Source organism: Schistocerca americana, chromosome 4 (assembly GCF_021461395.2).
Source record: "Schistocerca americana isolate TAMUIC-IGC-003095 chromosome 4, iqSchAmer2.1, whole genome shotgun sequence".
Classification (NCBI taxonomy): Eukaryota; Metazoa; Arthropoda; class Insecta; order Orthoptera; family Acrididae; genus Schistocerca; species Schistocerca americana.
In genome coordinates this window covers 609,776,497-609,801,622 of record NC_060122.1, presented here as the reverse complement: position 1 = coordinate 609,801,622, position 25,126 = coordinate 609,776,497, and the positions used below count along the sequence as shown (strand labels likewise).

At 39.3% G+C, this 25,126-nt stretch overlaps 1 protein-coding gene across 3 annotated transcripts in view; it reads left to right on the top strand.

Moving 5' to 3' along the window:
• LOC124612418 overlaps positions 1 to 25,126 on the top strand; it is a 242,762-nt gene that overhangs the window by 136,250 nt on the left and 81,386 nt on the right. For all 3 annotated transcript variants that reach the window (XM_047140622.1, XM_047140621.1, XM_047140623.1), the window contains exon 4: positions 3,234 to 4,872. In XM_047140622.1, coding sequence (XP_046996578.1) covers positions 3,234 to 4,872 — 1,639 coding nt within the window. The remainder of the gene's footprint in view (positions 1 to 3,233; positions 4,873 to 25,126) is intronic.

Sequence of the window (25,126 nt, the reverse complement as noted above, 5' to 3'; positions counted from 1 at the left end):
GTCATATGGTATTATTTTTTGGGGTAATTTTTCTGATTCAAAAAGGGTATTTTTGGCTCAAAAATGGGCTGTTCAAGCTATGTGTGGTGTAAGTTCGAGAACCTCTTGTCGACCCCTATTCAGTAGTCTGGGAATTTTGACATTGCCCTCACAGTATGTGGAACGCACTTCCTTGACTCTTGTGCAGAAAGGAGTGCAGTATTCTGCTGCATCCATTTTCAATAAGCTACCACAAAAACTCAAAAATCTTAGCAGTAGCCCAAACACTTTTAAGTCCAAACTGAAGAGTTTCCTCATGGCTCACTCCTTCTATTCTGTCGATGAGCTCCTGGAAGAGTTGAATATTTGAGCAAACTCCAGTGTTAAATTGTCGATTTTCTTTATTTAAACTTCCGAATTGTCGCCTGAATATGTTTCTTATATTTCATTTTATCTGTTTCCACTATCGTGTTATAATTTCATGTATTGACTCATTCCATGGCCATGGAGACTTCTCCTTAATGTGGTCCCACGGAACAATAAATAAATAAATAAATACCTGTTGGAGGACAGCAGCCTCCGCACACTGTTCTTTTGGGGCTTCCAAGGTCAGCTGCCCCTTTTCATCCGTGAATTTATGACAGAGTGCACATTTAAGGTGTGGGTGAACACTGCTCTCCCGTACTTTCTCCCAAGAAAACGGTGTGCCCCAGGGCTCCATGCTAAGTGTTGTACTGTTTGCCATTGCCATAAATCCAATTATGGTTTGTCTCCTTCCCGATGTCTTGGACTCCCTCTTTGTGGATGATTTTACAATCTACTACAGTTCTCAATGGACCAGCCTTCTTGAACAACGTCTTCAAGGATATCTCTATCGCCTCCACTCATGGAGCATTGTAACCGGCTTCCGATTTTCTCCCAGTAAGACAGTCTGTGTAAATTTTTGGCGTCATACATAGTTTTATCTGCCTTCCCTACATAGAGGCCCTGTTGACCTTCCATTCGCAGATGTCTCCAAATTCTTGGGACTTATGTTTGACAGAAAACTGTGCTGGTCTTCCCACATTTCATATCTTTCAGCTCGCAGCCTGCGATCTGTCAGCACTCTCTGTGTTGTGAGTGGTACCTCCTGGTCAGCAGACAGAATGGTCCTCCTCTGCCTATATTTTGCCGTAGTGCACTCGAAATTGGACTATGGAAGCGTAGTTTACTGCTCTGCACGGCCGTCTATTCTTCGGCGTATAGACTCGGTTCACCACCATGGATTGCGTTAAGCGTCTAGAGCTGTTTACACGAGTCCCTTGGAAAGCCTTTATGCTGAGACTGCTGAACGTCCGCTGTCCAATTGACGAGCTGTCCATCTGAGTTGTTACGCTAGTCATCTGTCTTCCGTGCCTGCTCATCTGACCCATGCCCTTTTTTATCGATGCCTTTTTGGATTTAGGGTATGCAGGCTGCCCTTCCTCTCTACTACCACGAGGAGTCCGCTTCCGTCAACTGCTACATTCCATTTCCTTCCAGTTTCCTAAAACCTTCTTGACAAATGGGGGTATGGTGCTACCTTGGCCTCGCCCCCAGACCTGCCTTCTCCATGACCTTTGTCAGCTTCCCAAGGAAGTAGTTGAAGTAGATTGCTATATTTTAATGCAAGTTGTAGATGATGATTACATGTTGAAGTGTTAGAGCAGATATGAAAAGGGTCTAGAAAGGATGGCTGCAGTTGCATAACACACAACATATAAAATATGTCCCAGCAAGAAATGTACCTAGTAAACAGTGCTTCAGTGAACTTGGTATGTCATTCATATTAACAAATTGGCACAGGCAATTAAATCCACACTGTGTCAATGATCTACTGCTGATCAAGAGTAACTATAAATTTTCTACAATTGGAAAGTGATGAAATGTTTCAGCTTTGAATATATAATATTCTTCTTATATTTTCTTTATGCAAACAGTCTGCTCCTAAATTTTTCGTATAGTATGTATTTAATACGTACATGTTTTCATATTATTCTGTTTTGCAAATGAGTCTGTCTTCTATGTTTGCACTAAATATCAAATTATTTTCCACATCCTACACGAGGTAACAGTGTCACATAAGTGTTCTTGGAAACATTGCTTTTGTGTTAAGAGACAGAGAGGAAGAAAGAAAAATAAAAAAGAAAGAGCTAGTTTTAAGCTCCTAAGACTTAAGGTTTGAAGGTAGAAATAAATAAAAATGCAAAAATATACAGAGATGAAGATTTAATTTTAAACAAACAATACATGGATTCCAACACACAGTTTGAGATTTTTTGTTTATAAGTAAGCAGAATTTTGAAATAAAACAAGTAGAATTTTCTTAGTGATTTTATTTTTGAATGGAAGCCTGTATCTTTATCTACTTTCCTCCATAACGTCTACCAGTATTAAGAAATGTAACTATATCGTACAATCAGCTTTTGAATACCATCTTCATGGCAATCTGTCACCTTATTAGGCAACAGTTGCATGAAGCACACTTTTTCACACTTGTCTCATCAGGCACATTTGTATGGTCATCTTTAAAAACTCTCACCAATTTCCATACCATATTGTACTGTACCATACCATACTATTGCTCATAATGATTTCTTTATACATTTCACTGACCTGACGATGAATTTCAGCTGCTTTCACATCTTTAGTACTAAAAACATAAATTGTAGTACAATTTCACAGTCAGCAGGATTCTTAACCAGAGGAGACATTTCAGATACTCAGACAAATGTAAACATAGTGGGAATTATGAAGAAAAGTAGATTAGAGTACAAACTTTCATGTAAAAACAAAATTGCTAAGAAAATTCAACTTGTTTTATTTTTATTTGAAAATGGCACATACTTAAAAAAACATACCTTGTATTAAGATCCCCTCAGCCATCACATCTACCAGGGCGATAAAATCCTGACAGAATGTAATTTCCAAGGAATTCAGTGCAAGCCCTGAAAAGTAAGAGCATCGAAGTGCATTGTGGGTGGCGTCAGGAGTCAAAACTTGCCATCAGCTGTAAATAGTAGTGTGAGACTAATAGTTCAGTCTTGTTTGAGTCCAGGCGGCACCGGATGACAACGAATTGGTCAGTCATCAAAATATTGTGCGAAAGTGGGAATGCAAACTTTTTTCTTTTTTTGCCCTTAGCTTTAAATGAAGATTTTGCAATCCAACATATTTGTCACTCTTGAAATTATTGCTCTCAGTTTCTTAATAATATTTTTCATTACTTCTTTCAGGTGACTCATGTTGTATTTAAAGATGGATTGCCTTCAACCTATAACAGAGCACTGAGAAGACGTATCCCAGTTGTTTCAGTGTTATGGATTGAAGCCTGTAAGAAAGCAGGGCTGAGAGTTTCAGAAAGGATGTATCCTGTGATAGACAAAACTTCACAAGCAGTTGTCAAACCACAGAAAAAATTTAGAAAGATGAAATCAATCCAGCCAGATTATGATGGCAAAGTTGAAAGAAAGAAGAAGAAGGTCAGGAAGGATGTATGCTTGGGTGCAGAAGAAGATGCAGCAGATAGATGCAATCAAACAGCTGTCACACCAAAAACGAAATCCACGAAGTTGAATAGTATTCCCGAAAGTCCGAATATGACTAGTTGTTTTAAGCTTTTCAAGCAATGTGTACTGACTGAAGTAAGTACAGATAGTGACTGTAGTCCAGACAATTTACGTGTGCCTAAGAAGAAAGTTGTCAAGAAGAAAAATATACCACCTGTTCCAAAATGGGCAAGAAAATCCTTTAGTGGAAATTCAGTTGCAGAAACATTAGTAGGAGTTGCAAAAATCCGAAGGAAAGATTTTGAAGAAATAGTATCTGAGTCGCCACCATCTGTGATAGTACAGCAAGGACCACATGATTCACCATTAGCATTGCGTCTGCTCCAGAAAATCTCATCACCTGCTCTTGATGCCACAATTCTAGAAGGAGGTTGCTTAGATAGTGCTAGTAGCATTTCGAATGAAACACCTAAAAGACGGACTGATAGAGGTGTTACCAGGAAAATTATAGGTAAAGAGGAAAGACAAGGCAAATTTTCGGACTGTGCATGTAGTAATGTTTGCGAGTGTTCTGACAGGCTAGAGCGGAATACCATTTCATCAAAACATAGTATCAAATTATCTGAAACAATGAGCAGGAAGGAAAGTATCAGTGATGCACAGGGGCTCAGAAGAAAGAATGAAGGTAGTTTAAAGAGGAAAAGGAATACAAAAGTTTGTGTGAGAAACCCTGTTAAAAACCAGGATACTTCCAGAAATCTTTGTCATTCATTGGAAGATGCTGAAAAACAGAATGCAGGTAGCAATGTCACAAATAATGCTGGAGACATGGAAAAAAATCCATGTGTCAGTATTCCTGGTTCACAAAAATGTTCTAATATAAGGAAAAGTGAGGAAGGTGAATCTAGTACATTAAATAGCCAGGCTCCTAGAAAACAACAGAGCACTTTAGATCAGTTTTTTATTTCAAAGGAAGCTCATCCAGCAAACAAGAAGTTACCTGTCAGTGGTGCTCCTAATAGCTCATTAACAGATAGTCCAAGATCTTTAACACAGATGCAAGAAACTATAGTTGAAACAGCAGAGGGAGTCAGTTCCAAAAACCTGACTTCAGAAGTGGAATTTTCAAATTCCAAGGATAGAAATGTAGCAGATACTGAAAATCAAATGTCTCTACCTGTTGCACCTGTAACTGAGTTTGAAACTGATGAGGATGAGTTTTCCTCTTCAGAATCAGATTTAATGATTCCTGATGTTGAGAAGTGCATTGCAACTGTGACTCAGGATTTGGAAAGAGCAGATAGTGCATTGGAACAGCACGAACCTGGCGAGCTAAAACTCAAAGAGAGTTCAAAGCCAGATAAAGGTTTGTATTTTTATTTTCCTCATAACTTCTAGAATCTGAAAGTCTGTAGTGAATACTGTTTAGTACAGATATTTCATTCTCTCAGTAACTTTGTTATCAAGTACTACAGAAGAATTTTTGAAGTAAAAAACAGTTGAAACACTGTTAGCCATTCATAACAAACACATAAGCAATGAAACTGTCAAAGTAATTTTGTTGCAGATATTAGCACTCATCCACTGCCCACATGTTCACCTCGCAACAATTTGCAGTCCAGTTTTTTTGTCACCTTTTGTCTTGTCATATTCCTCACTCTTAACTTTTTGTATAACACATCTCACACAAATCTGACTAAAGAGTGTTGTGTCTTTTGTTGTATTGGATTCTTTCCTCTGATATGAGACACAGGAGAAAATTTTAATGTAAAGAAAGCTTCTATTTGTGTTGCGTTGACCACGTGTATGTACAGTGGGTTACTAGTTTTTACAAGACTAACCTACCGTCTCCAGATCCACAGAGTACAGGGCTCATGATAAAAAGAGAGTAGAACATTAAAAAATTCAACTTTCCATTCAGATGGTTCAAAAATGAACGTGCTGTTTATGGCAAAGTGTGATTTCGTAACCTGTGCTCTGTGTATCTGAAATGGCAGCTTAGTCCTGTTGAAACCAGTGATTCACTTTACATACACATAATCACGGCAATAAAAAACTTCATATCAGAAGCTTTCTTTACATTGAATTAATTGGTTGCTCTCCAACTGACAATGTCAGGTATTCAGAAATTTTTACGTACTTGTGCATATGTTGTTTTGGATGTGAATTAAATTTTGTATTTGTAATATTGATAAGTGTTACTCTGAGATGATGAGAAATGTCCAGGAAAAGAAATTAGTATGAGTGGCAACAAACTATTCAGAAGGTTCATGACCTGGCCCCATTCCCTAAAAAGGAATGGGAAAAAAGGAATATTGGCAGGGATTGTTTTGTAATGTTAATTGTAATGTTTTCTTTCTCATCTAACTGTGAAAATTGAATGGTGTTGAGTGTGCTGTATTCGAGCAAATTCAGATATTCTACAACACATATGTTTTTATTCTTATTAACATAGTTCTTCTAGTCGCTCTCTAACCAGTCTTATGTACAACTTATCCCAGTCAAAACCATTTCACATCGGCCTTTGCAAGATGTGGATTTGCCAGAGACAGTGTGATGAACAGGGATGTTACATATTAGAGATTTTAAAAAGTTATTAAAATTTTTTAAAAATACATTTGGTATACAAAGTCACTTCGAAATGTTGTATTAGAAAAATTATGCAATTTCTCATTATATCCCTTTATCTTGATGAAGGCTTACAAGTTCATATTCAGCAATTAAAGGATTAGTAATGAAATTAAAATATTTTGTTTTACTTCCTTTGAAGATGATCCACAAAAAGATTTTCCCAGTACTGCAACCATATGAGGTGAGCAGAAAGTCCCTTTACACATACAGTTCCTTCATTGTAAGTTTGATAACATTTCCAGTTACTTGTCCGAAAGTCCATGTGTGCACCTTCATTACTCATGCACAGCTTGATAAGCCTCGGGTGGTTTAAGTCATCATCCTTTAGTTCATTGATGCCATTGGATGGAATGCTTGCAGCCATAAGTAGATTTTCATGTAAATTTGCATTGTGCTCCTTTTTATTCAAAGTTCTACAGCACACACTCTGGTCAACTTGCAGGGTGAACGCATCACTGACTCACCAACATCAGAAAATGTTTCCTTTGGGTTGATGGACAACCAGAGCAGGGGACATCTGAAACCTCCCAGGCAAAAAGCTTTCTCCTCCCACGTGATCAAAACTAACTTAATGGATCCTTACTGAACTGTTCACAAAACCCATCTTTCACTTGTCATATTTTCACTTTGTGCTTCCATTCATGGATCCACACACAAGTTTCTAAAAGCTCCTCCAAAGTGAAATCACTGGTGTCTGCCAATGTTCTTCACCAAACACAGAAAGGTGAACGGTGAATTGTCCAATACAAAGACTTTATTCTCCTCCTTGAGAAGTCACGTCGCAGATACACGGCAATCACATTGCAGTCCATGTGAGGAGCAGTGCTACCATATCAATGATCAGGATGGGAGATTCAATCTTAACTATCTTACCATCTTAGCACCTGAGTCACTGTGCAGTCTGGAAGGATGCAGGTTATTTAAGATCATGAATTAATTTCAGTGCTTTTGTTATTGGCCTTGTCTCAAGGGAGCATCCCCATTTCTGTAATTTTGTTTGTATTCACATTTTAACTCACGACAGTTGAAATTTATGACCCATTTTTATCGGTTTTATAAATTGTTTGGTTGAGGGATTATGGAAAATGTAAACTGATAGAGGTACACGATTTTAACTCTTCAGTTGAGATTTCTAAGTTTCCAGCTATTGTTAAGTTGGTAAAGTTTACTTTTACAATCAGTCACAAAATTTTCACTCCTATGTTTTTCTTGGGACCATTTCTTGATAGTTTCATTCCAGGTACTTCACATTTTCTAAATATGTGTTAAGAGTTTCTTGTAGACGAAGTCACATTATTTCTTGCAGATGTCAAAGTGCATCTTTTGTTTGCTTTCAGATAATCCTTCTGCATCAGTAGTCGTTATGTTTCCTTATGGTTCTAAAATGGTCTCTGTCAGCTGCATCTGAAATGAGAGCTGGTTATGAACCGTCTGCTGCTTGTGATAGATTATTTCATCAGAGCCAAATGCATAATGTTACATTACTTCATTGTGTATACTAAACAAAATATTTCAGAATTTTTGTCATTTGAAAAGAAACAGTATCTATCTACATGTTGCTGTCTTCTTATCACCAGCATTTGCCATGTTCTTTATGAAATGCTACTGACTCAATAATGAATAAAGCTATGCTCAGATCAAAGGCAGCATTGTTTTTCTCATCGACTTCTCCATTTGTTTCGTATGTCACATAACCGCCATTCCATTTCTTGCATCCAAGATGACAGCTTCTAAAAGACTGCCATACTGGTAACATAGTCTCAAAGGTTTTTCCACCTCTCCCTTCTCATAATACTCTGCTTTAAATTTCTGTTTAACCACATATATTTTTTAGAAGGATGGTTCAATATTGACCATCCTGTATATGTAAGTACCACAGTTTCCTTTTTACGTGATCATGATAATTGAAAATTGAGACATGAAAGAGCAATTAGGCAATGAGATTCCATGTCGCAAACACTATTATCAACGTTTGTAGATGAAATTTTCAGATCTCTGAAATGGGAAATAGAACCAGAAATACATATTAATGGGGTCATAATCTGAACCAAATTTGCTTTACTGAGAACAGTGCACTACTTGCCTGTAGTGCAGATAAACATCAACTAGTGGAGGAACACTAGAGCTAGTTTTAAAGTAGGCTCAAAAATAGGGTATAGTAAGCTCAAAATAATAAACAACAAACACATCAAAAAGGAAACTATAGGACCCAGCAATGAATTCATAAAGCCAGGTGTGATGGGTTTTCATATGTAAGGTAACTGACAAATGGGTGGAAACAAAAGAAATAAAGATAAGAATAGATATAGCTTGGAGTGTCCATGACAAGGGTTCAGTTCATGACTAATTTCTTATGAAATATTTCAGCACTTCTTTCTCTTTCAGACCTACAGTAATAACCCATCAGCTACAACTAATAATTAGAACACACAAGAGTGAGGAGTGTTGGAGTTTGAAGTTGTGGACAGGGAAATATATGTGTGTTCTTCTACAAAAATCTCCATTTTAATTTACTCAAACTTCTGTTGAAGGGGATAGTTCTAATGTGTGAAGATTTAAGTTGTTTTTTAACTAATTGTATTCAATGAAGAAAGGAAATGACCATGAGGTATTATTGGCTGGGAGACCCCGCCTGGTGTTGTCTGGCCACATGGTGCAAGTCTTTCTATTAGATGCCACTTTGGCAACTTGGGCTTCAATATTCAGTGATAAGCAAGCCTGATTGCCACACCTGAGAGAAGTAAGGGCCCAGTCCCTCAGTGTATTAAAGGTCTTAAAATTCATTAGCCATTTTATGACCAAAAAGATATCTTTTGACAACAGCAGAATTTTTGGAGCTGCATCATGTCAATAGAGACAGCTAAAGAAGTCATTGGGATTACCTTGAAACAGCTGCAACATTTCTGCCACTGTCAAAACTGAATTACTGCACAATACTCCATTTTATTTCTTCTAGCAGCATAAATGGAGCTGTTGCAAAGGGATTCAAATTTATACTTGGACTGCAGGCATGTACCTACAAGCAAATAACAAATTAAGTATGTAACTATTTTTTAAGGTTTTATTAAATCTTTGTGACTAGCCTCTGAAAGAGAATTTAGTTTTCTGTAGAAATGAACTACCAGTGTTAATGTGCCTCCCAATGCTGCTAACATCTCTGGTTTGAAAGGAATGGTTTTGTACCCATGTGTTGTGACCATGTGTTCATACGTGAAGCAAACATTTACGAATTTATGTACATAACAGCTAAACTAATGAAGGTGTTGCCAGGATGCAGTTGACTTTTTGTTGCATCTCCACAAATAAATTAAACTTTCTGGTAAAAAGTGAAAGAAAAGTTGACAAATGTCCAAGAAGTGGATGTTATTTGAGTAATACAACTATTTTCCCAGCCATATCATGAAACTGACATAAAATAAAGTTCTTAGTTTAGTTGTTTTTGAATGAGTCACCTCTTTCCTAATGTTTACCACAGTATGTTTATGTGAATGGCTTTGTTTTGTTTTGTTTTTTAAGAAATGTGCAGATTAGAGAAAGTGTGCAGGATGTTTTATATAAAATCAAAAAAGGAGGGCTATCAACGAAGCATGCAACCTTCTGTAACTGCGTAATAAAATTTCATATTTCGGGCCCTGTTTCCACCAGGCATATTCCGAAATGTCAAATTACTTTCCTTTTCTGTCCATTTCTGAGACGAAACTGTAAACCGTAAACAGAGCAAGAATTGTCATAAGCTGTGCATTGACGACATCTCAATAATGAAAACCAGACAGTCTAGAACATAAGGAGGGTTGTTGTATGCATTCAACAATTTGATCACCCGCTTGGGCTCTGTGTTGGAGGCTGGTAGGAAGTGGCCAGTGGTCAGATGCTCAGTGCTATTGCAGTGACAGAAGGCCACAAAATGCGACTATGTGAATTTAGGGCGCATTGTCAGACACCATTGTGTTGCAGGGGAGGCAAGGGTGGTAGCACAAGGGGTTGTTGATGACATTCCTGTCACAAAGGGGAAATTGAAGAGTGTGTCCACCACCAACAACCGCAAAGCTCTCTGAAATGGCCCAGCAAAATTAATGTGCAGATCTCCCGTTGGTGGTTGAGTGTGGTCATGGAGAGAAATGTTGTGCTGGGACCATGTGGTATGAGGGTAATTCCATAAATCATGTCAACTGTGGTATATCTTTCAGTAATCCACCAACATGAGAATTCCATGACATGTATTGAACTTGTATAGCAGTACGTATCTGAACACCAATATAAAATAGGGTTCCAGTACGGGAGGTCATGGTAAAGATTGAAAAGAAACACATGCATTGGAGCTCTGTGTAAATTTATTGTGCACGAGTACAGATGGAACAAAAATGAATCAAAATCAACTACTGTGCTTCAAAACAGTCCTCCAGTGCATACACACAGCATTGACAGCGATGGGGAGGGTTTTGAATGCCATTGGCATTACCATCAATGTATGCCACTGCTTGCCAAAATGCCATGAGGACATTAGCCCTGTTTGCAAAGTGCCTTCCACAAAATGTTTTCTTCAGTTGTGGAGTGATGTCAATGTCGCGTGAATTGCGGTCTGGTGAGTAGGGTGGGTGGAGCAGCCATCTTGTAGCTGAGCCACCTTTGCAATGAGAGTTTCAGTCATTGAAAACGAGCTGTCCATGCATGTAGTTGCAATCTGTCAGTTGATTTTGCCAATGTTTGCTGTGGGCTTCAGAATGTGTTAACTATGATTATAGTGATGCCATACATTGGCACGACATACCATAGTTGCCCTGACTTACAGAATGACCTTCGTATTTGGAGCAGGCAGGGTAGCAGTGGCATGTGTGTTCAATTTCAGCATCAATACCAGCCAACATATATGCCACCTTTGTGCACATTATTCTCCATTGCAAGGAATGAAGTAGCTGGAGGATGCAGGGCCAGAGTGGGGACGAATGACAATTTGGCTTTTAGAGTCTTTTGTGGCCATCGATAAGTAGCTGTTGGTTGCACTGAGAAGAAACCTCAAAAGATTTAGTAGTTCAAGAACTTTACTAAGACTACGATTGGATGTGGCTAATGATTTAGCTGTGACTTTCCTGTACGGTGTGAGGCACGCAACCACGTCACTTACCAATGATTCTCCATAGGAAACCTCACAATTCTGACAAGTGAAATTGCACTGGCATGAAAGACTCCGCAAGTCAGCAGCCCATTTTGCATAATACTATGTTGTTTAAGACACTGATTAAAATTTAGCCTAAATGCAGTGCATGATGACTGTAGTATCTAGTTAACAGAGCACAAAGTTGATTGAAAGGTAAATCACTAGGGACTGAGAATGGTTACAGTTTTTGCACCACTTCATACAAATGACTGCTAGAAGACAAGAGTACAGCAATTTGTTGCTTACTGGAAATGTTTTAAGTAAGACAGTGCAGTTGAAACCATTGGAGACACACGCCTACCTCTCTGAATCCTCATCAAAGCAGGCAAACAATGGTGGGGGCATATCCATGACTGCCAATTGATGATGTAGCTGCAATGTGGCAAGAGCTGCAGGAGAGCAGCATGCCATTCTTGTTGCAGTTTTTATTGTTGCTGTTGTTGCTATTGCAGTGACAAAGTTGTTAAAGCTGTGCACATAATATATTCCAGTTGCGAAAACCAGACAGACTGAAACAAAAGCAGCATTTTTGCAGGCATAGCAATATAATGGGATACAGCATGGCACTAGTTACTACTGGCCCCCCTGCAAGCCTTATATCTGTGCAAATTGAGCCAACCATATGACTGCCTGTTCTGCCTAGTGCAGAAGTCACCAAAGAAAAGCTCTCATCAGCAAAAATACTGAAACAGCCTTTGTGGCATAAAAACCAAATAATGATTTTTTTGTAATTCTGTAGCAGAGAATAGGGACAAATTTAGAGAAAGCAGTTTACATTGTGGGGAGGGGGAAACTAACTCAGTTTTTACGTTTAAAACTGTATTACAAGCAGTATATTAACAAAAACTCAAACTTTTTAACAGTCGCATGTTTCAGTGCAGTTGTAATTGAATGATCTCCATTGCATGTTTTGTTTATCATATGTTGATGCTTTTTTAAAAAATGATACAGAAGCTACTCTGACATTCAAATTAAAATTAATCTTCAGCAGTAAATGTTTCCTCTAACAGGGCATGCATATTGCTACCTTGTGATCTCGGATAACAAAAATGGGGTGGAGTGGGGTACGGATGCAATTTAGATGTTAATTGTTCCTAAATACATTCATCAATCAATGGAAAATTTGGGATGGACTAACAGCTGTGAAATAGGATAGATTGCTACCAACTGCAAAGAGGAGGAGATATTGAGCGATAGGCAGGCACAGTGTGTTTGTTCATATTGTTCATAATTTAAATGTACCTGTGTATCTCTAAGTGCTTCCACTTTGATGTATTTCATTGTTGTTAAATTTATTCCATCATATATATTTCTCTTGGTTGTTGTTGTGGCCTTCAGTCCTGAGACTAGTTTGATGCAGCTCTCCGTGCTACTCTATCCTGTGCAAGCTTCTTCATCCCCCAGTACCTACTGCAACCTACATCCTTCTGAATCTGCTTAGTGTATTCATCTCTTGGTCTCCCTCTACGATTTTTACCCTCCATGCTGCCCTCCAATACTAAATTGGTGATCCCTTGATGCCTCAGAACATGTCATACCAACCGATCCCTTCTTCTAGTCAAGTTTTGGCACAAACTCCTATTCTCCCCAATTCTATTCAATACCTCCTCATTACTTATGTGATCTCCCCATCTAATCTTCAGCATTCTTCTGTAGCACCACATTCTGAAAGCGTATAGTCTCTTCTTGTCCAAACTATTTATCGTGCATGTTTCACTTCCGTACATGGCTGCACTCCATACAAATACTTTCAGAAACAACTTCCTGACACTTAAACCTATACTCGATGTTAGCAAATATCTCTTCTTAAGAAACGCTTTCCTTTCTATTGCCAGTCTACATTTTATATCCTCTCTACTTTGACCACCATCAGTTATTTTGCTCCCCAAATAGCAAAACTCCTTTACTACTTTAAGTGTCTCATTTCCTGATCTAATTCCCTCAGCATCACCCAACTTACTTCGACTTCATTCCATTATCCTCATTTTGATTTTGTTGATGTTCGTCTTATATCCTCCTTTCAAGTCACTGTCCATTCTGTTCAACTGCTCTTCCAAGTCCTTTGCTGTCTCTGACAGAATTACAATGTCATAAGCAAACCTCAAAGTTTTTATTTCTTCTCCATGGATTTTAATACCTACTCCGAATTTTTATTTTGTTTCCTTTACTGCTTGCTCAATATACAGATTGAATAACATCGGGGAGAGGCTACAACCCTGTCTCACTCCCTTCCCAACCACTGCTTCCCTTTCATGCCCCTCTACTCTCATAACTGCCTTCTGGTTTCTGTATAAATTGTAAATAGCCTTTCCTCCCTGTATTTTACCCCTGCCACCTTCAGAATTTGAAAGAGAGTTTTCCAGTCAACATTGTCAAAAGCTTTCTCTAAGTCTACAAATGCTAGAAATGTAGGTTTGCCTTTCCTTAATCTATCTTCTACGATAAGTTGTAGGGTCAGTATTGCCTCACGTGTTCCAATATTTCTACAGAATCTGAACTCATCTTCCCTGAGGTCAGCTTCTACCAGTTTTTCCGTTTGTCTGTAAAGAGTTCGTGTTAGTATTTTGCAGCTGTGGCTTATTAAACTGATAGTTTGGTAATTTTCACATCTGTCAAACCCTACTTTCTTTGGGATTGGAATTATTATATTCTTCTTGAAGTCTGAGGATATTTCGCCTGTCTCATACATCTTGCTCACCAGATGGTAGAGTTTTGTCAGGACTGGCTCTCCCAAGGCTGTCAGTAATTCTAATGGAATGTGTCTTCTCCCGGGGCCTTGTTTTGACTCAGGGCTTTCAGTGCTCTGTCAAACTCTTCACACAGTATCATATCTCCCATTTCATCTTCATCTATATCCGCTTCCATTTCCATAATATTGTCCTCAAGTACATCGCCCTTGTACAGACCCTCTATATACTCCTTCCACCTTTCTGCTTTCCCTTCTTTTCTTAGAACTGGGTTTCCACCTGAGCTCTTGATATTCATGCAAGTGGTTCTCTTTTCTCCAAAGGTCTCTTTAATTTTCCTGTAAGCAGTATCTATCTTACCCCTAATGAGATAAGCCTCTACATCCTTACATTTGTCCTCTAGCCATGCCTGCTTAGCCATTTTGCACTTCCTGTCAATTTCATTTTTGAGACGTTTGTATTCCTTTTTGCCTGCTTCATTTACTGCCTTTTTATATTTCCTCTTTCATCAATTAAATTCAATATTTTTCCTGTTACCCAAAGATTTCTACTAGTCCTCATCTTTTTACCAACTTGATCCTCTGCTGCCTTCACTACTTCATCCCACAAAGCTACCCATTCTTCTTCTACTGTATTTCTTCCCCCCATTCCTGTGAATTGTTCCCTTATGCTCTCCCCGAAACTCTGTACAACCTCTGGTTTAGTCAGTTTATCCAGGTCCCATTTCCTTAAATTTCCATCTTTTTGCAGTTTCTTCAGTTTTAATCTACAGATCATAACCAATAGATTGTGGCCAGAGTCCACATCTGCCCCTGAAAATGTCTCACAATTTAAAACCTGGTTCCTAAATCTCTGTTTAACCATTATATAATCTGATTGAAACCTTCTAGTATCTCCAGGCTTCTTCCGTGTATACAACCTTCTTTCATGATTCTTGAACAGAGTGTTAGCTATGATTAAGTTATTCTCTGTGCAAAATTGTACCAGGTGGCTTCCTCTTTCATTTGTTACCCCCAAACCATATTCGCCTACTATGTTTCCTTCTCTTCTTTTTCCTACTATAGAATTCCAGTCACGCATGAGTATTAAATTTTCGTCCCCCTTCACTATCTGAATAATTTCTTTTATCTCATCATACATGTCATCAATTTCTTCGTCATTTGCAGATCAAGTTGGCATATAAACTTGTATTACTGTAGTAGGTGTGGGCTTTGTGTCTATCTTGGCCACAATAATGCGTTCACTATGCTGTGTGTAGTAGCTTACCCGCACTCCTATTTTTTTATTCATTATTAAACCTTCTCCTGCATTACCCCTATTTGATTTTGTATTTATAACCCTGTATTCACCTGACCAGAAGTCTTGTTCCTTCTGCCACCGAACTTCACTAATTCCCACTATATCTAATGTTAACCTATACATTTCCCTTTTTAAATTTTCTAACCTACCTGCCTGATTAAGGGATCTGACATTCCACGCTCCGATCCATAGAATGCCAGTTTTCTTTCTCCTGATAACGACATCCTCGAGTAGGCCCCCGCCCGGAGATCTGAATGGGGGACTGTTTTACCTCCGGAACATTTTACCCAAGAGGACACCAACATCATTTAACCATATAGTAAAGCTGCATGCCCTCAGGAAAAATTACAGCTGTAGTTTCCCCTTGCTTTCAGCCATTTGCAGTACCAGCACAGCAAGGTCGTTTTGGTCAGTGTTACAAGGCCAGATCAGTCAATCATCCAGACTGTTGCCCCTGCGTCTACTGAAAAGGCTGCTGCCCTTCTTCAGGAACCACACGTTTGTCTGGCCTCTCAACAGACACCCCTCTGTTGTGGTTGCACCTATGGTACGGCTATCTGTATCACTGAGGCACGCAAGTCTCCCCATCAACGGCAAGGTCCGTGGTTCATGGTTCATCTTACATAAAGATATTAATTTTTAATGTGCAAAACCCAGATACAAGTCTTTTGAAATGGGCTCTAAAATTGTGAATTCTTTCATTGAGTAGTTCCACTAACCTTGGCTGCATAGTGTTCTCATTGCTCTGCTGCTAAATGACTCTCAATTGCGTCTGGATGGTGCACCCTGTACTTTTTATTTCCATCCATTTCAATCTTAAATAATCAATGAAAACAATGCATATAATTGGTTCTCATCCCCTTGGTTCTTATTTAATTTATGAAAGATGCCTAAATGTTACGTGCATTCCTTATGTCTGCAGATACAAAAAACATTGGCTTCTTCTGCAGAAAATGAGCACAGTACTTGTAATTTTAAAAAATCCCAAAAAAGTGATACCTCGCAAGAAGAGCAATTCGGTTAGTTGGACAAAGAGTGAGTAAATGTGATAACATCAGAAGTTTCTTAAAACAGGATTCAGAAATAAAATTGTCCAGTGCATGGTATAGAGTACCAGCTCCTGAAAAGAATTAACTCTTTAGAATGCGACCTTGTCAAACATCCATCGGAATTTCAGGACTTCAGCAGCAGGCAACCTCAAATTTTTGTTTTCCATGGTGCTTTACATTTCAATTAAAAGGCCAAAGCGTATCCTGTCACAGTTGAAGTATTCATTGCACAGATTGTTAGTGCAACATATGAGCTTTATAAATGTGATTTTTCTTCATTTGAGTGTGCAGTATTGGCCATTATATGGTCAGCCACACTTTCAAATATGCACACCGTCAGTTACGCTGCCACATTTCCTATAGTCACCACTGCAGCACAGCATGAGGGTACTGCCACAGATGATTACACTGCTGCCAGTGACATGCAAGCATCCCCCCTCCGGAGCTCCAGTACCAGGTGTACTTAAGTTCGAACATTCATGGACTGAGCCCATTTTGTGTGTATACCAGCCATAGTGGCCAGGGCCTGACATCTTCTGAATAGTGATAGATTTATAAATCTTTTGTACCTGTATATATTTCTATATTCCAATCTACTGTTAGCAACTGACACTGCAAATACAGCAACAAAACTACGTATTATGTTTACTGTTTGATGCTAGATGTAGAATAAAATAATAGCAGAATTCTATGTTCATTAACAACATTTGTTCCTCCCTCCTGTATCCACTAAAGAACCACACAGCATCTAAAGAAGATATAACAGTGCAACTGATGTCTTGTAAATAATCTGTCAAATCAGTACATTATTATGAACAGCTTCATTTTCAAAATGGTAGTTATGGGAAGATTAATTCATATTGGTTTCCAAAGTTCATCTACTGAGAACAAAAAGAACTGAATAATACACATCAATTTTAGAAATTTTTCATTGTTGCATGTGGTGATTCTTTTCAGTTAATGCTAAACAATCAGAAATTGTTGTGCACAATGTTGACATTGTAACAGTAAGTCACTAGAATGACATGGAAACCTCACTCACTAGGAAGGCATTGTTTTGTGCTAAGAGGTCTATGTGCTTTTTATCTTTTTGCCATAGTCATCTGATTACGTACTTGTTCCACAATGCTGATGATATGAAGGCAGCTTGAAATACTTCTGACATGTCTTCACTTTTTTATATTTCTACCTCGTGGAAGAGCCGGCAACCATAATATCTCACACGAGACAATGCATGATAGATTTTTCCAAATTATCTGCATTGGAGGTTTCACCAGTGCAGCACGTTCTAGGTCACTATCCTCATCAGGTTTTCTCATCTGTTTGGAAACCTTTTCTTGATGTAAACAGTTTGTCCATTAGCAGCAAATGATGAGAAAAAGAAAACTTGACTTACCTTCAAATGCCTCATAGGAAGCTATTTTTCTACATCTACATCCATACTCCGCAAGCCACCTGAAGGTGTGTGGCGGAGGGTACCATGAGTACCTCTATCGGTTCTCCCTTTTATTCCTATCTCGTATTATTCGTGGAAAGAAGGATTGTTGGTATGCCTCTGTGTGGGCTCCAATCTATCTGATTTTATCCTCATGGTCTCTTCACGAGATAAACGTAGGAGGGAGCAATATACTGCTTGACTCTTCGGTGAAGGTATGTTCTCGAAACTTCAACAAAAGCCCGGACCGAGCTACTGAGCGTCTCTCCTGCAGAGTCTTCCACTGGAGTTTATCTATCATCTCCGTAACACTTTCGTGATTACTAAATGATCCTGTAACGAAGCGCGCTGCTCTCCGTTGGATCTTCTCTACCTCTTCTATCAACCCTATCTGGTACAGATCCCACACTGCTGAGCAGTATTCAAGCAGCGGGCGAACAAGCGTACTGTAACCTACTTCCTTTGTTTTCGGATTGCATTTCCTTAGGATTCTTCCAATGAATCTCAGTCTGGCATCTGCTTTACCGACGATCAACTTTATATGATCATTCCATTTTAAATCAATCCTAATGCGTACTCCCAGATAATTTATGGCATTAACTGCTTCCATTTGCTGACCTGCTATATTGTAGCTACTCAATCTTTGCCAAGTAAATTATTTAATGATTGCCCTAATAAGTTGACTTCAGAAATTCTTTCACATCAGCTTCATATGGAAGATGATAGGGTACTACTCACCATTTATCATGTTGCATTAACAAGTAAATACCATCACAGATGTACTGATCAAATTATTATTATTATTATTATTGTTGTTGTTGTTGTTGTTGTTGTTGCAGAGGTGACGGTGGCATTGGCGTTGGCGGTCTTCAGCCCAAAGACTGGCCCTTTCACTCTAGTCTAACTTCTGCTAGTTTCTTCATTTCTGCATAATTAGGTCAACCTACAGCAATTTGAATCTGCATACTTTAGTGAATCCTTTGAATCCGTGTACACTGGTGCATCCATCGTCGATTTTGAGAGGGGGGATTTGCTTCTAGAGAAGGCTTAAATCATAGGTTTCCACTGTGATGCAGAGTCATATTTCCTATCTCACATGTGGTACTTTAAATTCCAGATGCCTGGGGCATAAATCTTCCTGATATACTTACAACGCAACTTGTTGAGAATGTGGGCAGCCACTCTATAAAAATTGACCATGTGCACTACCAACTTGCTGTGTTAGTTTCAGGAGCTACTACTCTCCCTGACCCCAGAAGTGTACTACCAGAATCAAGAATACAAAATCCAGGAAGTGGTCACTGTTTGCCTCTCTCATGTTGGAACTCAGAAAAAATATGATTATTTGTATCTACTCTCAGTACTGACTTTTACTGCTTCTGTGCATGACATGGTGTATATACTCCCTTGATATCAACTCCTGGCAGTTGCACAAATGACCTTGACTACCCTCTCTTTTCCTGTAACACAATGTTTGGGAGCCAGTCCCCATGCACAGCTAGAGAAGCAGCATCAATTCCCTTTCGGGAACACTCTATAGATCAGCTACCTGACACAGCCAGTGGCTGAAGCAGTCAGGCACCTGATCTTCTTCTGTTCCTGCACCTGCCCTAGGTAAGCTGTGACAAAAAAGAATAAATTGTGGCAAAGGCTATGCCAGTGTCCAGTGGCCTTATAGGTGCCAGATCCCCTCACACTGTAGGATTTCAAATAGATGTTTGCTGCTTTTATTGCATTCCCCTGGCCACAGCGATCCTGGGGCATTTCATATCGTCCTAGCCCCTTCATGCCTAACCAGGATACCATCCATGTTCTAATTCAGTGGAACTACAGTGGACATTGTCACCTGCCAGAACTACAGCTATTATTTTCCTCTTGTCCTGCAGTCTGTGTTGCTCTCCAAGAAACACACTTCATTGGTGACTAATCTCCAACTCTCTGATGTTACCATGCGTTTTGTCCGAGGGCTCTGGTATTGGTTCACAGCGATATCATCAGAGATCAGAGAATGAATTCCCTTCCATACCATCATGCAATCAATAATAGTATGAATGCAAACGACCCCAGCATTTGCCATTTGTAATGATTATTTACTTTAAGGCAAGACACTTACCCAGATGACCACCTTAATCCAACACCACCACCCCCATACCAATCCCACCTTTTACTCAGGGGATATCAATGTGCACCACCCCCTGTGCGGAAGTACCACACATTTGGTACTGGCCTTCTGATCGGCCAGCTTCTTTTCAATATTGATCTGTGTCTTGACAGTTACGATACTCCTACCGCTTTGGAGCCACCCATGGCATCTTTTCGACTATCAAGTTTACAATCTCTTCCTCCAGTCTTATAGTCCTGTGTGTTTACTACATGGCCACTGTACAAAAATCTTTGTGATAGTGACCATTTTGTGGAGAGAGTGTTACTTCCTGATCGACCGACTGCTTACCGTGTTGGGCTCTTCTAAACTACCCCTGCCACCACTCTTTTTTCTCCTGTCAGATTGTGTTGAAGAGGTCGTGGGAGACATCTGACACAATCACCTGCACCATTGGAACTGGTACCTCCCTTTCTACCGACCCATTCCACCAATAGCTGGTGCCATGGCGGTACAAAGAAATTGCAACAGTTATTCAGGATCATTGAAGGGCTCCTCAGTGCTACAAGCAACATACTTCACAGACTACCCTCATCATTTTAAGCAGCTGTGTGCTAAGGTTCACTATCCAATTAAATACAGCAAAGAGGACTGCTCGGAACACACCAGTCTCCTCCATAGGAATGTAGGGCCTTTTCATTCCAGGTGTGAGCCAAGCTCCTTAATCGACTGGGCCACCGAAGATCAACAATTGTCCTGGAATGAAATTTTCACTCTACAGCGGAGTGTGTGTTGATATGAAACAGATTAAAACTGTGTGCTAGACCGAGACTTGAACTTGGGACCTTTGCCTTTTGCGGACAAGTGCTCTACCAACGGAACTACCAAAGTGTGACTCACAACTGTCCCCACAGCAGTACTTCCACTTGTACCTCATCTCCTACCTTCCAAACTTCACGAAAGCTCTTCTCCAAAACTCGTAGATCTTCTGTGAAGATCTTTGGAAGGTATGAGACGAGGTACTGGTGGAAGTTGAGCTGTGAGGATGAGCCATGAGTCTTGCTTAGGTAACTCAGTTGATAGAGCACTTGCGCGCAAAAGGCAAAGATCTCAAGTTCAAGTCTTGGTCTGGAAAACAGTTTTAATTTGCCAGGAAGTTTCAACAATTGTCCTGCATCTCCTTCGGCTCTAGCTGAACACTTCATAACCCACTGCTCACCAAGTGACAGCAGGAGAAAACATACATGAAAGATTTGAAAATATGTAAGCTTTTGGGGCCATTGATTCCTTCCTCTGGCCAAGGGGTTGAAGGGAAAGATAAAGGGATTGGGGAAAAGGACTGTGGGGTTTAGGAAAAGGGGAGATTTATGGAAAAGTTTTCCAGAACGCCAGGTCGGGGGAGATTGGCTGGACCAGATGAGTGGGAAAGTGTTTCTGTAACACTCTCCATTTTCTAAACCTCACCAGTCCTTTTCCTTCATCCTTCTTCCTTTCCTTCAACCCTTCTGCCAGGAGGAGGAGCTGAAAGCTTGTCTGTTTCCAAATCTTATACATACGTTTTCTTCTTGTGCTGTTTATTTAATGAGTAGGTTTTTTATCCATCCAATTATATTATATGAATATAATAGAGGGGAACATTCCACGTGGGAAAAATATATCTAAAAACAAAGATGATGTGACTTACCGAACGAAAGCGCTGGCAGGTTGATAGACACACAAACATACACACAAAATTCAAGCTTTCGCAACCAACGGTTGCCTCATCAGGAAAGAGGGAAGGAGAGGGAAAGACCAAAGGATGTGGGTTTTAAGGGAGAGGGTAAGGAGTCATTCCAATCCCGGGAGCGGAAAGACTTACCTTGGGGGAAAAAAGGACGGGTATACACTCGCGCGCACACACACACATATCCATCCACACATATACAGACACAAGCAGACATATTTGTTTTTAGATATACAATTATATTATATTTTAAACATGGATAATTTTCAGTGATAAATTATGTGATTAACCTTTTACTAACTGGGGACCACTTTAGGCTCTTGAGCCATCATGTGATGTGGTCCTGGGCCCTGATTTGATTCATAATCAGATGACCCAACATCTGAGTGTTACTCAAAGACTCCATGTGGATGTGGTCTTCAACTATATTTGACGGGAAGGTGTTTTCCCTTCACAATGGCAAGATCGTATCATCATCTCAGGCTTAAAACAAGGCAGAACACCAATGTCCATCAGTATATACCTATCAGTGTCACCAGTGTGCTATGCAAACTGCTTGGAACTATGGTAGCACAGTAATTACGCTGGGTTCTTAAGTCGCGGTACATTTTGTACCCCTGTCAGTGTGGTTTCTGGAAAGGACAGTCCGTGACCAACCATCTGATCTGGCAAAAACAGCAATACATGAGGCTTTTTCTAAATGCCAACACCTCACTGCAGCCTTATTTGACATATGTAAGGCTTGTGACACCGATAAGGGACATCACATTTTAACTACCCTCCATGACCATGTCTTTCAAATCTCATGATCAGTTTTTATTCATCGATTTTATCACAACGATTGTTTTGGGCTGGACCAATGATCACCTTGTACTTTATTTCAACAACTTTTTCATTTACTATAGCTCCCAATCTGTAGCCTTGGCTGAATGCCAGAACCAAAGAGCCATTTGAAGGTCCTCCATTTGGATCCTTTACCATGGCTTTCAACACTCTCTTGCAAAAATACACCTACCGAACCCTGTTATAATGTGTTCCCTGTGTTTTATTCACTTTTATATGTGGTTAGCCCTTTTTTCTGCCACATCCAGTTTCATTTTAGGGGTAAGAGTCAGATGAAGACAAGACCTCAAGGATTTTTTTACCCTTGACAGTTGCTGCTGATGAAAGAACAGTTGTACAGAGTTTTATACTTCCTCCAAGATAGGGGCTGCACTTCCCATCTGTAAAATCTTTATTATAATGCTCATCTTTTGGATCTGCAGCTCTTGGCCTTTCTTTCCACATTTGCAGATAAATTATAGGATATGGGTTCCGCCTTTTGCAAACACACTGTTTTTTCTTTTTACCCAAACATATTTAAGCACTTCTGTGCCATCATCAGTGGATTTTTGTTTATTGGAAACTGTAAAAAGTGAAAATATTTTTGGTTATAACTGATTTAACAAGGTGTTCATTTTGCTTCTTGCTGTGATTTTGCATTATATGGTTTTGCATTATGGTACCCTGCACTGATAGCTTGTCACCTGCAAACCAAATGATGTAAATGTAAATTTCAGCAGCGAGTTAACACATCCCTTGATTTATAAAAAATATGATTTTTGGAGTGTCAAAATGTCTTGTGTATATAATTGTTACTACTCATATTTTGTTGTGATTGGTCCTTGTGTAATTTCTTTCTTTATAAATGCCTTTTTACTTCGCAAAATGTAGTGGGCACTATGTTGTGTTTCCTAACTGTGTCAGTGTTCATTTGTTCCTGTGAGAGTTTGGCGCCTAATTTGCGTTTTGTTTCTGTCTCTCTCTCTCTCTCTCTCTCTCTCTCTCTCTCTCTCTCTCTCTCTCTGTGTGTGTGTGTGTGTGTGTGTGTGTGTGTGTGTGTGTGTGTGTGTGTGTGTGTAAGCAAGCGCCTTTAGCTTTTTGCGTTGTCTTTTCTGTAAAGTTCCTTTAATATGTTAAATAATGTGCGTTTACGGAATGTAGTCTTCTCATTTAAAACTTGTTTCCCTTTTGCTATTGCCTTCTGTATATTGAAGTTCTCTTCTGTTTTCAGTTTGTGGTATAGGCTGTGGCTGTATTATTTTAAAAATCAAGGGATGTGTTAGCTCACTTTTGAAATTTACATTTACATTGTTTGGCTTGCAGTTGACCAGCTATCAGTGCAGGACACCTTACAGTTGGTCCTGCAAAACCGTATAATGTAAAATCGCGCTAACAAACAAAAACTTTCTTTAGGCCTCCCTTTGTTAAATCAGTTATAACCTAAAATATTTTCACTTTTTACTGTTTCAATAAACAAAAACATCTGATGATGGCACAGAGGTACTGAAACATATTTGGGTAAACAGAAAAACAGTGTGTGTGCAAACAGGTAGAACCCATTGATTATAATGGATCAGGGGTGGGATAACTGAGAGAGGTGCTGTCCCCATTAACTGCTGAGTCCATGGGAATACTCACCTGGCACCAACCACCTACTGTCCTGATTATTTCTTTCATCTTCTTTTATTATTGTCAGTCCCATTGATGTTCATTACATTTCTAGCATTTTCCCTTTTACTGTTAAGATCCTCCCAGTTAAAAGATATTTTGTACTCCATAACTGTCACAGCCCTTCCTAGGGTTGGCAGGGCTCAGATGTGAGTGAGGTTTCTTACACTACAAATGAACCCTAGGAGGTCTGTTGTTAGCACACTGGACCAACTCGTATATTTTTACCTCCCTTTGTAATTTCTCAGTTCTGGCATCATTGTTGCTTTCAGTCCCATTATTTTACCACTCCTACGTACTTTCACAGTTTCCTCTAAGTTGCTGTCTCCTCAGTATTATTATATAAAAGCTGTTTATCTGCTAATAGTAGTTTAAAAAATGCTTACTTAAAATTATTATTTTCCACAGAAAATATCTATCTACATCTGTAAATACTGAGGCTTGTTCACATTACTACTTGTCATGCAGCTTTACAGTAAACACTACTGCTTGTCAGGTAGTTAACAGAGCAATTAGCAGAACTTTTCAATCCCTCAATATAGGTATTCAATAATTTGTGAAAGGAGTCCCTGTGAGGTATGTTTCTAATTATCTTTTGAATTCATAGGGATTGTCAATTTCTTGCTTTGTGTTGGATGGGAGTTTAAGGGTCTTCCCAGAAGAGTACTTATCTCAGTTCTGAACCCCATGCAAGGAGGCAATTTTTGAATATTGTGACATTGTAACTACGCTCAAGTCTAAATCTGGGACAGGCTTATCAGTGAAATGCTTCACTTAGTACTGGCTGGTCATCTGTTATTATGAACATCAAAGTGCCAGAACACAACTGATCTCCTGGACTGAAAGTGCAGCCATTTATAGAGACATTGAATATTCCAGAATGCTGTTATTTACACAAAAAGATATTTCAAGAACCTTCCTGGAATAACAGTTACTAAATAAGAAATAATTACTGGTAATTGGGTTTGAACTGGTGACCTGCAGCACACCAGCCATCAATGCTAACTACCATGCCACACTGCACGCATCACAACTCTCGGCATTGCTCTC